Here is a 17566-nt window from a genome sequence, read left to right as displayed (position 1 = left end):
CATTCTTTCAGGGCAGAAATAAGGAAAGTTCTACACTGCCTTACTAAATTTCATCAAATACTGTTGTGGTTTTTTTTTGTTTGTTTTACTATTTCCTTGACCCACTCTAAGTAATTCACTCATTTTTATCAAAATGAAACTTACACAGGAAGCAAAATAAAACACAAATCAATAGCTCAAAACGAGTTAAGAGATACTCAAATCTGGCTCTAAATTTGCCAAGTCATTGTTTGGGTGACTTAGAAAAAATACGTCCCCCTCCTACACAGCAGAAATTTCCTGAAGTTAATTACAAAATATAAAAATTCTACGTTTACATATAAGCAAGGAAGACTTGGTTCTTCCTTATTTCTCATTAAGAGAGTAACAGAACAACCTCAGGTGCAGAATAATTCAGCAAAGCTATGAGGAAATACAGAAAGACTTAATGTAGACCACAGTCAATAGCATGATGTAAACATTTAAATATACAGGTAATATTAGCTAAGGTCTCCAATCATCATCATACAGGTATCAACAGATACACTTTATTTAGCTGTTACAACAGTTTGACATAGCAGCCAAAGCATGATGCAATTAGCTTATTTCCTAGTCACTGACACTGAAACAATTGCTAAAACATCTTTCACCTAAGATAGCATTATACCAAACCTTTCTTCCCTTGGTTTATGTTGCGTAGCTTTGAAATTGGCATGACATGCAGAGTCCCCTGCAGAGGGCTAAAGCAATCACAGGTCAAACATTTGACATCTGAAAGAGATTCACTACAGAAAGAGGAGTCACCCAACTAACATGCAGTCAAAGTAGGTAAAGAAACAAGAAAATATACCTGTGGCATGAGACGCTCCAACCATCCTTCCTCGAATCAAGCCTTCGCGCTTCTCATTTCTGACCAGTTTTGTTGTTTTTGGAAGCTGAGTTTTAACATATTCAACCAAGTCTTTCTTCAAGTCAGCTAGAAGAAGGAAAACACAAGATTAACACAGGATGGATGAACGAGATGGCAGAGTTAAGTCCCATGATGTTCAACTCAATCTAAACAAACTGTAATCTAGACGAACCCTATGGCTGGGATTTCCACAGCACCTATCCTGCTGACAAGCGTTTCCATGTGTTTTCCCAACTAACGTTTTATGTGCTGCCACTGCCTCAGGCTTCGTACTTAGCCTTAGCAATCCAGTCTGTATTCAAGGAACTATCTGTTTACAAAGCCTTTAGTACAATATCACTCAAGTTAACCGGAACTAATAGACTCAATGCTAAAAGGAATTACAGCTTCTAAAAATACAAAAATAAGTTTAAAGACATTGTAGAAAGAAACATCATTCCTCTTTCTAAAGTCTTCTCATGATGACTGTCATTTACAGTGAGTAACAAAAGCCCTTTCACGCAGGCAAGTGATATAAATTACTATGTTCCATACACTAAAACAAACACTGACACTTTTAAAAAGCACAAAGACACCTTTCATTATCTGTACCTTCTTAGTTGATACAACAGCAGATAAAGAGAATTACAACTTCCTCACAGGTAGGTGCTTTTCTGAAATTCAAAATGATCAGAGACACTGCTGACAAGTACATGTTTTTGAAGGAGACAAAAGTTCATTGAAACCGGTAAGCACTACTGTAGTGTAACTAACATCAATGACAACTTTAAAAGTTACAATACTTTTTTTCTGAGGATAGTGGTTTCTAACATTAATATGGGCAGCAAGCTTTTACCATTGAAGAGAAGATGGACACAAAGGCTGAAGTAATAGAAAAATAAAAGCTAATGCAGAAATGAAGATGAATATAAAATGAGGAAAAAAAAGCAGTTGAGACTTCATAGAGAACCTTGGTATAGAGGCACAAATAGATTTTCAATAGAGGATACGGTGGAATGAAGTTTATTGTTCCGATGACTGTCAGTTCAAATATTAATGTTGCTGTTACCACGACTAAATACCTAAGGAATACATGTGGAAGCCCGAGCTGTAACTTTTGGGGAGTACAAGAACTTTCAAGCAGGAAAACAGATTCCCAGAAGCAACTCCAAATGATAAGATCTCAGCCTCTGCACTGCTAGGTGGTATCACCGATGATGAATGAGAAGGTTTCATATGGCAAATACAGTGCTAGAGAATGTTGTAGGACAAAGAAAAGTCTCCGGAGAGATGAACGCTGGATATAACTGGGTCACAAGGATTCTCTCACCTTGTCTTCAGTGTGACACAGTATTGTCACATAACAGGAAAGCTTTTTTTTTTTTGAGACAGATATACAGTATATACAAAATACACTGGTACTTAAATCAGTCTTCACCCAATATATTATGGCAAGGGAAGGACAGTGTACAGCTGCAGAAAACAAAGGGCTGGCACAAAGCAGTAAAGTGCAGTTATCAAGCACAGCATTTGGGGCAGAGAACACGCAAGACAAGAAATGGTAGTTTTGTATGTAATGACATGCAAACTTCTGGAAACAGCAGCAAAAAAAAGTCATGCCTATACTGGTAGCTAAAACAGAGCCACAACGTGCTTTCTGGTGTTTGAGCCTAAGAACCAGATGTATCTAACTGCTAACATGCCCTCAGAGAACAGTTTTGACCTGGGCAAACCCAGCACTCCGCTGGGAATTGGGCCCAGCCATTGCCTGGAACAGAACCTATCACAGACCGTTCTCAATATGAAATCTAGTCTCACACACCCTTCAGGCAACAGCTTTGAACATATTTTGTAGGCTGTCCTGTATTAGGTAAAGTGTACATCAGAGAGAAAGAGACCGCACTAGAAAATGAAGTCCTATTGCAAAGGGAAAGAAAAATGTAACAGTAGGCTCAGCTGAGCCATGGAAATGCCTGCTTAGCTGCTAAGACTACTAATGATTGAGTGTAAGAAGCTTTTTGAGGCAAAACTAGGTGCAAAGAAACGAGCTCTGCACAACAGCAATGACGCAGAGCAGAGTCCCTATGTTTAGAGCTGAAGCAATAAGCAGAATTTCATCTAAGATAACATTTCAGGACATATGTACTGCAGGGAAAATGAATTAAAATAATAAAATAAAATCTAAGAGGCACTGAGATTAAGCAAGTTGCTCAAGCTCATGTGAGACATCCACGGCAAAGCCAAAGTCTTGATCCATTTCCTCAGCAACCCAAAGAGCCTTGCTTTCTTTAGCTGTAAAATTTCATTGTCTAAAATTAAGCAGCAGTGTAAATACCAGTTGTTTCATCAATAAGACCAGTAGTTCTCTGTATAAACCGTATCTCCTCCCATCTTCAGCTTCAAAACATATTCATTTATAGCCAGAAAGGCAAGAGTAGCTACTTGAATGCTTTGAACCTAAGTCAGCCTGTGAATTAGGTAACAAGCCAGAAGAGTGATGGTATTCCTGCCTAAACACAGGCATTAATCAGTCAAAGTCATTACCATATTCAAAAGAGTGCATTTCGAAGTAAGCTTAGTACTGAATATGAAGGTTATGAAACTTGACAGCAACAAATCGTGCAAGGGACTTTGTAACGAGGGTGCGCATTGCTTCCAAAGCACAAAGGAACAAAACAAGTGTTAAATATTATGCATACTTATCAACAGGACAGGGTCTGATATCTCTTCTCTCCTGCATCTTAACATTTGATCTGACCTCACAGAAATAAACCAGCTACAGAACAAGAGAATTTAATTCTACATTATACATACCAGTCTCACAGAGCAAGTGAGACCTTAAAGCAGAAACCAAACAATGAGACCAAAGGAGCTAATTATATGTACTGAAGAAGAATCTATAAATTATTTTTAAAAATGCAAAAAGTTGTGGGCTTATATAGAGGCAATCAGGGAACCTGTACAGTCCTGTTTGCAAGTATAGCTAGACTAATGCATTCCTCAACAGGCATTTAGCTTCTGAAGTGCCAAAACACCTGAATTACATGTCTGTCTTTGCCTTGTGCATTATTCAAGAGAACGAAAGCCAGAGCACCAATCTTTCAAGAGTCAGACAATTCCACAGTTCCTTCTGGGTCCCCTCGCAGACTGATGGAGCAGGGCCTGCTCCAACAAGAGCTACTCCAAGGGTGACCACAAGAGGCTGTGCAAGAGCCACGCAGAGCCCCTTCCAGCAAAGGTTGAGCTCTGATCCCAGCACGCCACCAGCCTGAAGTGCTGAGAGAGTACAAAAAACCCACTCAGTGTTTCCATAGTGCCACATCAACTTATTTGCGAGACCACAGCTGAGACTATGTGCACTGACTTTGTTTCAGAAGCATTCACGGAAAGGACTGGCCCACAAAATATATGGAAAGTGTGATCTGCTCTGAGCACCAAAGTTGCCCAGAAAAGTACTGTTAAAAACAGCTGTGCTATAAACGGCTGCTTAATCACTTCTACACAGACACCCCTCACTATTAGCTTCAAAACGTGTTTTTGAATGTTCAGATCCGTATGATACAAAGCTCAACAGCAAAATGGAACCAGTATCAAAGTGGATGTTATCGTGGGCTTCTCAGAACATCTTGCATCTGCACTGCCTGGCCCTTTTCAGATATGGATAGTAGAACAAACTGGTTTTGCTTAATAAATTATACATTTTTAGCCTGATTGGTCAGTAAAGCACAGAAAGAGACAGGAAAGTCGAGAAGCGTAAGCCCTGACCAAAATATTACCAGAAGGTTCTCACCCAATTCACTGTTGTCATCCACCAAAATAATTTCATGAAGAAGGTGTGCAGGAGTGCGATCGAGGACACTGTGTACTGTGCGAAGCAGGGCAGAAAGTGCTTCATTGTAGAAACAGATAATAACACTGGCAGACGGCAGATCAGAAGGGTAGGACTTCTCTCTACATCTGCAAACAGAAACACAGAATTTATCACTGTTTCAGAGGGACTTCCATAGGGATATGTCACTATTGAAACTTCATAGATGACATTAAATATGTAGGAAGAACCCCTAGCTTGAACATAAAGAGTCCAGGAGTATAAAATCTATAGTAGGGCACAGCATTTTAAGTTACTCGCTACATAATACAGAATTATAATTAGCATTAATACTTGTTAGAAAACATGGGATATGATGGATTGGGGTGGGAGAGAAACTGACAGATCCATAAAACATAACGAGATTAAACACTAAAGGATTGTTTCAGCTATCAAAACCCTGTCTAATACTCTCAGGTGGCTCAGATATGTACAAGAATGGCAAATATGACATGAGGCCTAAAAAAACCCACATCTTAATTGTCCAGCTGGTAGACACCAGGTTGGATATCCCAGAATATCTCCGATGGTACTAAATACCTGCTTTGACAACCAAACATTGAGATTCAGCCTGCAGATTAAGACACATAAGTCTAGTTAATACTGTCAGTGGAATCTAGACAGTGTCCAGCTCACCCTAAGGCAGAGAATTGCATTTTGTCAGCTGCAGAGCTCTGTGTGCTCCATTAACTGCACTGGCACATATAATACAAGTACAGACAACTGACTAAAGTGCAGCTAACTAAATTTAGGCATCTTAAGCTGCTTGCTGAATCTCACTCAAAGCAGAAAAAGGTCTTTCTTTCTACTTATTTCCAAATTTTGTCCATACTTCTAATAGGGTACTGTATCACAGATTAATGCCATTTCAAGATGCCATGCATGAGGGAATCCAATAAAAATATGAAAAATCATAAATGGAAACCCAGCAGGATACAAGAAAAGTCTTCATTGACTTGGAATGAATTCAACTCTTGGGAGAGATTTCAGCAAGTACGATTCATTACCTTGACCCACACCAAAGCAACCACTAGAAAAAATAGATGTAGGCTTATTTATTTTTCAGTTTAGTGGTATTTTTTCTTTTCCATATGCATCAGATGGATTACAGAAAAATTCCGCTTTTTAATAAAAGCATATTCAGCAGTGCAGTCTAGATATCAAAGATTTCAAATGAGAAATAAAGCTTTTGTCCTTGGTCATTCTTCTTCTATCTTACCCTCTTGTGGGCTTGCAACAAATGTGAAACAGTATATAAGGCAAAAGTCTTCTCCATTGAACACTCATTAACTTGGGCGCTGGAATATTTCATGTCCCATTTACAAACGTACCAAATACAGAACTACAGCATCTCTTCTGGTAATTACAGTACTCATAATCTCAAAAATAAAGGTTCAAAAAAAAAAATATTGTAGCATATTAAGTAAAAGAAAAAACAGCCAGCAATATGAAAGAGACATAAGATGTGTAATCCTAGTATGGCTGGAGAGCAAGCTTGATTCCTTGGACTTATTTTTTCAAGTACTATTTTTGGTTTCTTGTTTCTATCAAAAGAGCTGTCAGTGAATCAACTGCTTACAAAAATTAATATGATAAACATTTGAATAAGCATCTATCCATTCCACTTCTTCCTTAAGCCTTCTTAAAGTGAATTAAGAATCATGAACACTTTGCCTTTAGGGAATAGCTGTCTTCCTCCCCTCTCATTTATTATCTGTTTTCTGGGTTGATTTACGTACCACAGTCTTCCCATACCTTCCACATATCTACCACATATCTTCCCAGTTGGTAAAAAGCTAGATCTTCACATGCAATATGCAGGAAAAAAAATAGAAGAGACCAAAGAATAAAATTCCTAACCCCAAGCGCTCCTGCTAGAATGGTTGAAAATCTGCCTTCAGTGACACAAGAGGCTGAAAGAGTATCTGATAGAAATGTAACACCAAAAATGTTACATACTAAATCAGGTAGTATCTGATGCAATGCCAAGTCTTTGAACACATGTAATTGTATCATATTTTCTCCAAAACTTAGTACATACTTTGCATCTCTTGTATCTGGTACCTCCCTGTGGTATCCCAGCCGGTTGCTGATGAGCATGTTGAAAGCATGCTTCTGGTAGCCCAAGTCTCTCACTTCCTGATCTTCTTCATTAAAAATCATTCCTGCAGAAGGAACATGCCAAGATCAGTTAACAAGCTTAAAAGCATCCCTTGGAAACAATCAAGGAGTGAAATGTATGCTTTAACTTCCTCTAAAACCAACCACGTTCTTCAGAAATCACTTTACCCTCTGGTTTTGCAGAGTGCATTCGGTAAGCAGTGCTTCTGAGTAGCCTGCGCAGCTGTAATAAAATGAAATCATTCTCCAAACTGACATCTCCATTGTATTTATTGCCTTACCAGATACATTCCTTTCTCTGAAATGGCCTCTTATTCTTAACACCAACAAAAAAAACCCGACATCAAAGCAGCAAGACAGGAGAGACTTCAGCCACACAATGCATCAGCACCTAGTCATACAGATGAAGGGGACTAGAAGTAGGATTTTGGAGAGAGAAAAGAACATATTGACCATGGTGGAAAAACCCTCACAGCATGACTTCCAATTCCACGCAGCTTTCCTGAGCCTGTAGTAACACAGAAATGGCTATGACAGAACTGCAAATTTCTTATTTCTCTCACCTGGGACTTTGACAGCAAATAAAACAGCAATAGAGCTAGCTGTTTCTCTGTTGATTATTTTAGCAGAAGCATCCACTGTCGCTGAGCACGGCAGAGGCAGCAACTGCCGATATAAATAAGCACACTGCTAGATGCCAAGGTGAAATCCTGAATGCCATCCTGCCTGCCTTGTCTCAGTGCCACGGGCTTCTCTCTCACTGAGCCATATGGTCACCAGGGTGAAGACAAACAAAACATTATGGTGCTTCAAATTAAAGTCCTCTACAGAAAGAAGTGGAGGAACTGGTAAGAGTGCACTGAGCTTTACTGACCACCACTGCACCGATATTTTTTTTCCCCACCATTTGTCTAATCAAATCTCCTTAACTTATCAAAATCCCTTGAACCACCAGCAGGAGTCTGACTGCATCTTCTTTACAGCCTCCCATTAAGATGTTTTTGACAGCAATAAAATTTCACCTCTTTGCCTTCTCCCTAAAGCAGAATAAAAGCAATCTCAGCTTCTCCTCACGTTCTCCCATTCTCAACATCTATGCAAAAGCCACCTGAGCTCAAACCCAGAGAAAATGTGACGTGTTAAAGAAAACGAAAGGAAGACCATACAAAAAATGTAAATGAAGAAAGCTTCAAAACTAAGGACAAATCCTGGCTGGCCCTCAGAGCACAGCTGTGTCACCAGTAGATGTGTTTCAGCAGCAATGCCTACCTGCAGCTAAAAGATCACCTTCAAGATCACCATTTACACTTCCTACCCCGGCACTTTTAGTCTCAAGTACAGCAATAACAATGCAGTGACGCTGTCAAATACAAGGTCTTGACATTTGTGCAGGACCAAGTTGGAAGTGCTGGGAAGCGGTGCCTGCTGAAGGCATTGGATACAGCCACATCGCGTGTCTGGTGGTGATGGAAGCTGTCATGCTCACAGATTACTGCTCCCACTGTGGCCAGGCTGCCTCACAGGGAGGAAGAATAAGGGCCTGATGTGTGAGGGGCGGCTGAGGTCCCTGGGTTTGCTCAGCCCAGAGCAGAGCAGGCCGAGGGGAGGCCTCATGGCGGCCTGCAGCTCCCTCACGAGGGGAGCGGAGGGGCAGGCGCTGAGCTCTGCTCTCTGGGGACAGCGACAGGACCCGAGGGAACGGCATGGAGCTGGGACAGGGGAGGGTCAGGCTGGGGGTTAGGGAAAGGTTCTGCACCCAGAGGTGGTCGGGCACTGGGACAGGCTGCCCAGGGCAGTGGGCATGGCACTGAGCCTGACAGAGATCAAGCGTTTGGACACTGCTCTCAGACACAGGGTCTGGTTTTGGGTGGCCCTGTGTGGAGCCAGGAGTTGGACTCGATGATCCTGGTGGGTCCCTTCCGACATGGGATATTCTGTGATTCTAAGCCTTGTCACAATGGCAGTGCCTCTCTGCCAGCATCAGGTTTAAAGGGATAAAATGGCCCTCCTTTGAACTACATGCATTTCTAGCATGAGGTTTCCAGCTTGTCATTTCTGACACCCAGCTCAATCATTCCTACATGCTCAGTGTCACAGGAACACCATGATGCTGGGTCGACTTATGACATCTCCTTGACACAAAGCACAAGCTTAAACACATACCAAATGCTTCATTCTACAATCCTCCCATACCCAACCACTAACTACTTCCTTCTGATCTTCTGAATATAGACTAGAAGGAATGCTAATGCTTTTAAAACATCCTCATGAAGAACATCATCCAAGATGCACACACAAGGCCCGAAAGATTTCAGTCCAAACAGCAGACACAGACCCTTGGAAAATAAAGTTTGCAACGGAAACATTTCTGGCTTTACTTTAGCAGAATTATTCGGATCTCACAGGTTTATAAAGAAGACTTTACCCCATCAGATCAGTGGTTTTGGTTGTCATATGCCAATCCTTTTGTGTTTTTTTTTTTTTGCTTTGCGTGTTTATCACCACCCTACCCGACAGGGACAGGAAGCCCTCTCCTGCAGCACCTGATCTAATTCAAAGAGAGCCAGCTGTCTCTTGATGACTCATGTACAACTTATCCTGGCACCATAAATCCCCTTGGCTTTCACCAGCCAAACCAGTCACTCTGTTTGAAGATCAAGGGACTTCTCAGTCAAAAAGCTCTAATTTCTTTCCTGGCCAGCACTGAATAGCTGGAAAGAAACGGCCACCTCTGGACTGGCTTTCACCTCACTTGGCTCTCATGGGTTTTGCAGTGAACTGATAAACATTTGAAATGCCACAAGGCAATGCAAATTGACATTTCTGTTTTGGAAGGTGTTTTTCCACATATGCACACAAGTCTATGTGCAACTCATGAACTGAAGTTTGGCAAAGGCCTACAAATTTTTGAAGCTGGTGATGCAGCATTCCAAGTAATGACAAAAGACGTCAGTCAGATATAAGTATTAAACTCCTGGCTATGGAGGATACTGTGCCGTAATTCCCAAAAAAGCAGCAGATACCAATACTGCAATGCTCAACATGTACCTCCAGACTTAAAGAAAGTTTGCAGGCTAATGCAACACAAATTCAAACACAGCAGAGAACAAAACTAAGCTGTAAGCAGTTAAATAAACAAAGCATTTTAGTTTGGAAGGCAAGTCTGGAAGACAAACTCAAATCATCTCATTGATGAAATATGTTCCAACGAAACACGCAGACCTTTGTTGGTACAAAACAAGCAGGACTTGGCCCTCACCACTGCCATCTCAATCAATCTTTCATTGTAATTTTGTCCCCCACACATTTTTTATCGTTGATTTCATACTCCAAGGATGTTCTTCCCATCGATGGGTCCTCTTCATTGTGTATTGTTATCAAGCTATTTCTAATTGTTGCATATGATCAGAGCTCCTCTGTGGGGAGTAAAAGTTCATGTATTTGAGCCCGATCAATATAGGAGCAAGATATGAAAGAATACATTGAAACTTCCAGAATCAAGAACTACATCAAGGGTAGACACCCTGCTGCAATCCAGTCCTCAATAACACACAGCACAGCTGTAAGTGTTAGGAATAGTATATTTTGGATCACACACAGTAGAATAAATTTCAAATAATTTCTAATTAAGGGAGCCACTAGTACTACCTACATTTTAACACCAAAACTACTTCATTAAGCAATTTGCACCAGAAATCCTCTAAATTTGAAACCTTCAAATTCCATTTCTGCTACTGTTTTCAATTTTGTCACCAACATTAAAAAGCACTTACCCATTTCAGGAGAGAAGTCTACCTCCCCCTTAACTGGGTCCTGGACATGATTTCCAAGAGGATTTCCAATCTTATTCTCTTTCTGTTGCAATTCAGGTAAATGAACTGGCCCCCGGGTAAAACGAGGGTAGAATTTTTTTGGAAATGGCCTCTGAGGTTCCAGCCCCTTGACGGGCACATTCTTGAAGGACTGATTCTCTTCACTGAAGTTGAAATAAACAAAGAGCAGAAGCGTCCAGGTCACTGATGTGAAAAGGCACCCATAGCAGAAATAGCGAAGCGTGACACTTCCCATTGTAGACTTAGCATCGTTGAGGACCCATTCTCAATTACCTGAAAGAGAATAAAAACACATTGAGAGCACTGCCTGTTAACTCCTGAGGTTTACTCTTAGGAAGTTCATTCTCTAGGTTACTCTTCTGTTAAACAATTTTTGTAACTTCAAGCACAGACCTTAAGAATGAAATGCCTCTTCACTTTCCCACTCAAAAAGGATGACCACAATTGCTCAATCTACATAGACACTATTGCCTTTAAAAATGAAGGGAACAACCACCAAGAGCCCAATGACACATCACACTCAAAGGTAAACAAGCAGTTTTCCCTCATAGCAGTTATATAATTATATTTCTTCCACCGCAGTATGAGATGTTTAAATGAACGTAGGCACACAAAGAACAGTGTATAACCAGGCATACCACACACAAGGAATCGGTTCTTGCAGTTCAGTTCCCATCCCGAAACACGGGACGAGAGAACACAGACTCAAAAAGCTATCTAGTTAAGTTCTCCTTGCTCCATATTTAAGGACACCATCATGAGCATCCCAGAAACTACAGAAATCACAGGATGAAATTTAACAAGTACCAAGACAGTCACATTTACAGATACTTTTCCCTTCAAAAACAGAGGAAGCAGATATGGAAGAGGGGAAGAGCAAAAAGCTCTAAAGTAATTCTTTGGCTTCCTGCAGACTCTGGAGGAGATGCCCACCTAGAGCTGGAAGGAAGCAAACAACCCAGAGTTCTCCTGTAGGCATCCCTCCACTAACAGCACTTTTGCAAAGTATTTTACGAGTTACTAAAGCTAGCAAATCCCTGGAATGAAGCATGTGAAACTGGTCATAAAATTGTATTTACAGCCCCAGAGAATCAGGTAAACTTTTTGGAGTTTCTCACGTCTAAACAAGGCTCAGTTCCCAAAACTGTGGAAAAAAATAACTCAAAGAAGTGATGAGAGAAATCTAATATCTCAACAGAATGAATTTTTTTCACAGTAACAAAAAGTCAGGAAAACATTTAATAATCTTTTAATTAGTAAAATGCTTGTGTTAAGAGAAAGTATTGGGGGTGGGGGTCAGGGTTTTACACTAATGCATTTCTCAGACTTCTCAAGAAACTGGAAACAACCAGAAGTCTTCAGGTCAGCCTGGCAAGGAACAGACCACAACAACATTTATGAGCACAGATTATTCCCTTCTCAGTATGGAAAACTACTAAACAGAAGTAGAAGGTGCTCACGATCCCAAAGAAATCTATAAAGATCCCACTTATTTTGGCAGCCCAATTCCGAGTCCTAAGTGACCTGCATCCAAAAATTCAAAGTCCACTTTCACAGACTGCACCAAGTCATTGTCTCCCTTCCAGAAAGGAAAGTTTCCAGTTAAATAAAGGAGAAAAACAACCTCCTCAAAAATAATTTACCTGTTATTCTCACCACGTCAAACTTCCTCACTTCTGCAAGGGAACAGTCTATGCAGCAGTTAAGCCCAAGGAGCTTAAAAAGGTCTTAAACGGGGTTTAAATCTCATCTGGACGCACAGGGTCAGCGTGAATTGCATGCTCTGTGAAACAGGCTCTCTAACGCTGCCACGCACAAATCTTGCTGCTTAACTGTAGGGCCGTGAAATTGGTCAGGCAACAAATGCTCTGGGGCTAAAATAATTAAAAAAACCCTCTCATTCTAGCTAGCAGAAGGGGTTTACCAGCTGGAGAGATGCAGATCACCTATCCCCAGTACCTCACTGCCTGTGAGGACAGCGGTCAGTTATCATACCAAGGCGAATCTAGGCTCAGAAAAAAAGCACAGGAGGCTGCAAAGGACCAAGATTAGATAAACAGCTACATCCTCTCATCATAGTAATTCTTCCTGCCAGACAGCCTGCAGACAATTAATACTTATCCTAGAAGATGATCTGGGGGCTTGCCAGCTTTCTCTTGCCGGGCCACAAGAAGGTCAGCTGCTGTCCCACTTGTCCAAGGCGAATATTCCGCTCCTCAAAACCTCTAGAATTGTTTTCCCGTTCGCTATGGTAACGCAGATGCGCAGCCCCGCATCGTGGCACACGCTTACACAGCAGACAGAGCTGTTCTAACCCGACAGCTGTTCCTCCAACCTTTTCATTTGGGAGCTACGGAGGCACGCATCTACACGGCAGCTTGCACAGGAGAACCGAATCTCACCCTTGCTGTCCCAGCTAAGGGAAAAGCACGGAACAGCATCTCCACAGCCTCTCAGATGTGTTTCACAGATCTGTGTCAGTGCTGCTGAGGCACTTTGAGCCACACCAAAGCAAGTTTGCTGTGCCTGAGATCAGACGTACTCAGATGAAAAAGGAAGGGACGAAATGAGTGATCACCAGAGCGAAAAGGTTGCCGTACATCCCTTCCATCTCCAGCAAGCCCTCTGAGCGGGCTGACAGCATGCTCTTGGACACCTACCAGATCACCGCTACAGCAGCGGCAAACACAAACCTGAGCACGACAGCATTTCCACGCGTTCTTTCCTAAGGCAGGACTGCTTCACCTTCCTTTCCCCTCCTTTGCTGCTTTGCAGCTTGGTGAAAGGGTACAAAGGTTGAAATGCTGCATTTAAAACAAATGCCAGAACCTCCACGATGCAGAAAACCAGGCCCTTTCAGTAGCTTGCTATTCAACCAAGACATTTGGTAATGCATTTGGCAGGAAAACGCAGACTCATTATTTATTTTCTTTAAGATCCACATGTTTTGTTAGAGGCTTCGTTTTGGAGGCAGGGTAGAAAAAAATGCAAACGCTGCCTACGAAAAGCTCAGCGGGGTTTATTAGCTTACCTGATTTACCAGCACGTGAGCATTTACACAACCGTTCTCTGATGGATTTCAACCATTTCTACCACTTCAACAGCAGCAGAAGTCACGGTCTGAATCAGTGCTCTATGCTCCAGTCTTAAATGAACCACGATGTGTCTCTCAGGTCTGTGTTAGTGAAGAGGCAGCAGCGTGTTTTCAAGCCCTAAGCAGCACCAGTCCTGCTTGGGACCTGTCCTGAGGGACCAGGAGAGCATTCAGCCCTACCTTTCTGTGCATAGCTCTCCAGAGGGAAGGACTGAACGCTTACACTGGTCACAAGGACCCGGAGGAAACGGTCACGGATGCCTCCACTTCTACCTCGCCGTCCTCCCTATCCAGGGCTCTCTTCTGCAAGCCATTTGGACCCAGCGAATAAACTTACCCTGCCCAGCTCCTTTCGCCTCCCATCCTGTGAAGTTCTCCAGCAAACGCACTTTGCTGCTTTACCAACAACCGTCTCCGACTGCCTACGCGCCGTCGCAGCTCGCCGGTGGCTGTCTAAAAACATCCATCCTCTCCCAGCTGGTTTCTCCAAGCAGGATTTTGAAACTTCAGCAAAGCCAAACTTTACTTTTTCCTTCCCCCAAAGTGTTGATATCTTTCTCAACCCAGATGTAATCTTTTTCTCATGCTGCTTGTGTATTTTTGAATTTAGGAGCCCTAAACCTCCAGTAATGCAAGCAGAGTTAGCAGGTTTAAGTAGTTAGATAGAAACAACAAGCTGAAAAAACAGATTTTCCTTATCCAGACAATGTCCATGTGCTCATAAGAATAATTTTCACCAGCATAGTAAGTACAGTAACACCCAATCCGGTCACCACAAAATTGCTATTTGGACAGGACAATTAAAACCTATTTTTATCTATTTAATCAAATGCAAGCAAAAATAGTAATTGCCACCTAAAGAACCAAACCCCTATGGTTTAAACATATCAAGAATAATTTAATAATACAGTTCCTCACGGATTTTACTTGTAATTCCAATTAGATCTGAGGGATCTAAAGTGTTTTGCCTCTTAATTTCTGGAGAGCAGCAGCTGCCAAAAGAAAGTTTCCGAACTACCTCAAGCAATTCTTTCCCAGCAACGCATGCAGGGAATGAACATCCAGACTGAACAGAAGACATTTTCTCTCCGTCAGCAACACAGCAGCTGTCACAGCAAATAATAAATACATCACACCTTGAAGTATCTTACAAGCCTTCATTAACATTCACAACAAAGCGGCAATGCACAGGATTTAGGGCTGTTTGCACCGGGCTACTTAGGAATCCTGTCAGAACATAATCCATAATCCAGACAGACATAAATCATCCGAGGTGGCAGCATCTCGTGCATCAGGAAATTACAGCCCGTTTTGGAGGCAACTGCAGTGACTGAGAAGGGAAAGAAGTCCATGCTCTTAAGAGCTGCCCTCGGTATCAGCTCAAGAGAGATGACGTTTGTAATGCGCAGTATTCTGGGCATTTCTAACAAGTATTCTGATTTACAGTCTCTCCCATCTTGCTCCATTTTGACTGCCATATGTATCGTCTGACAGCTTTCCCACTTTGACAAAGCCTTGGAACTAAGTCTGCACAACAGAATGCCGGGAATAAAGTATTCCTCTCTAATCCCCACAAATTCCAGCCCAGAAATCCCAGTCCCTTGCACAAGCAGTAAATCATTTACACCCCTCTTTAAAAAAAAAAAAGTATAAGTAACTTAGTAAAACTCTCCGAAAGTCAATCAATAGCAGAGAAGAAGAAAACGCAGGAGCCTACCTGCCTGACTCAAGGTTCAGCAATTACTGTGCAATAGGGTTCTCCACGTCGCACCAACTTCTTGTGGGTTTCTTCTAGAACCAGCACGAAATCCAACCCACACATCAAACCCGGTAACATTTACGTTTAATAACTGGCCCAACAATTACACTCTGTTCTTGCAGACAGGCTGGAAGAGCGCCGTTAGGAACCTGCGCAGCTCTCACACTGACCCAAGGTACAAGCCTTCGATATTTGTAATAAAACAAAATGCCAGCCACATTTCACAGTATTTTGGCTTAAAGAGCCTGGAGCTACTTTTCCTCTACGTCCAGCCACTGCTTAAACACCCACATCTGCTTGGATTAACCTCAGCAGTTTAGTAAACACACCGTATGACTGGATATTTCAGGACTGTGCCAAAACTTATGTTTGTCAGAGGTCAAACAGAGGATCAGATTAACCTCAAGATTTTTGAAGCAGCGGTCAGAATTATTTGAGAAAACCTGAAACTCTGCTTGTAGTTTGTCCAAGAACAGCTTTTCTTTAAAAAAAGAAAATACAGGAATGACAGAGATACAACTCATACTACCCAGACTTCCTGCAAGACTGCCTGTGTATTTTGGACCTCTATTAAGGCAGGGAACAGATGTGTATAATCCTCATTTCTAAAGAGCATTCTAGTAAAATATCATTAAACTAATTTTTATCTTGCTACAAAGCATCAGGATAAACTGCTACATGACCTTCTACAGCTGCTTTTTAATTCATTATTTATTGGGGGGCAGGGGGAGAAGCAGAACAAGAAGATAAGGTAACACTATTTACAAATGCAGATTTTGCTCTTGTAATGGCCTTAACTCCTCATACAATTCTCAGCCTCCAAGACGTGACAGCTACCATCGCTGCTCTTCCCAAGAAGCCTCGACATGACCAGGCTTTCCTATTTTCTTGTTGACTCACTGGCAGACAGCATTAGCAGCACAACGAACAGAGGCCAGATCGGGAAGCAGCAGCACTCCAGTAATACACCCATCACACATACAGATGGCATTCACCCCAGCTGCTGCGGTTTCGTGAAACTATTTGTTGGTTTTTTATTTTCCAGGCATCCCTTACATCGCAGATAGTCACCAGGGAGAGACGGTTACTAGACGAGCGGGATGAAAAAGGGACACCTTAGGTCGCTTTTCCTGCAGGGTTTTATGGACTCCAGCACACACCACTAGAAGGAACACACATTCAGAACACAAGTTAGAGGCATTTCTAATTTAAAAGCTAAACCTAAGAAAACCTAATTTAACAGCTTACAAAAAACAAACAAACAAACCTCTTACTGGATTGTTTCAGCACAAATTTTGATCTACCTGCCTGCTTGCTTTTAGTCAAGAACAGCCATTAATTTTTGACCTCACAGAAGGGATGGGTCATCACACTTTCTGAATTAAATGGCTATTTTTGACACAACACAGGCAGGTAACTGCTCACATACAGACTGTTTGGAGAAACAGCCCCAGAGCAGCCTCAGCACAGACAAAAGCTGAGACAGAAACTCCCCGGCTGATGACACAGCTTGGAGAACCCAGGAGATGCAGCTGAATGCCAGTCAGCAGCACGCAGGCTGCATCAGCCGGAGTGCGGCCGGGAGGACGGGGATGCGGGCACACCACCCCTGTAGGACCACGGTACCCACCTGGGGATCTTCCAGCACAGCAATAAACTGGAGCGAGCTCACCAGAGGCCACCAAGACGGTCACGGGCTGGAGCATTTGCTCTGCGATGGCTCTGGAGGACCTAAGAGCAGCCTGCAGAGCCAGGCTGTCCACTGAGGCGCAAGTTAGAAGAAGGAAAGAGCTAAAAACAAGGCTGATATACCTTCAGTCACAGCAACCCTCACGCAAAGAAATATACCGCAGACCACCGGCTGTCCTATTGTATAAGATCGTTTCTCCCTTTCATTTTAATGAGATGACACACTAAAATCTATTTTTAATGAGCCACTGCAAGTCACATCTAAATGCAAATTTAAAAGGTTTGGGAGCCAACAGTTTAGTCATTTCAGCACAGCTATGGAAATCCGTGTCAC

General features: G+C 42.1%; 1 protein-coding gene across 5 annotated transcripts in view; it reads right to left on the bottom strand.

Moving 5' to 3' along the window:
* GALNT11 (polypeptide N-acetylgalactosaminyltransferase 11) overlaps positions 1-17566 on the bottom strand; it is a 44965-nt gene that overhangs the window by 19025 nt on the left and 8374 nt on the right. For all 5 annotated transcript variants that reach the window (XR_007162721.2, XM_048062421.2, XM_048062422.2 and 2 more), the window contains exons 2-5: positions 10631-10963; positions 6778-6901; positions 4659-4825; positions 830-955 (exon numbers count right to left, since the gene is read on the bottom strand). Coding sequence is in view for 4 of the 5 variants with exons in the window: in XM_048062421.2 (XP_047918378.1) it covers positions 830-955; positions 4659-4825; positions 6778-6901; positions 10631-10925 (712 nt within the window). In the remaining variant the exon portion in view is untranslated. The remainder of the gene's footprint in view (positions 1-829; positions 956-4658; positions 4826-6777; positions 6902-10630; positions 10964-17566) is intronic.

Source organism: Anser cygnoides, chromosome 2 (genome assembly GCF_040182565.1).
Source record: "Anser cygnoides isolate HZ-2024a breed goose chromosome 2, Taihu_goose_T2T_genome, whole genome shotgun sequence".
Taxonomy (NCBI): domain Eukaryota; kingdom Metazoa; phylum Chordata; class Aves; order Anseriformes; family Anatidae; genus Anser; species Anser cygnoides.
This window is presented reverse-complemented; position numbering and strand designations above follow the sequence as displayed.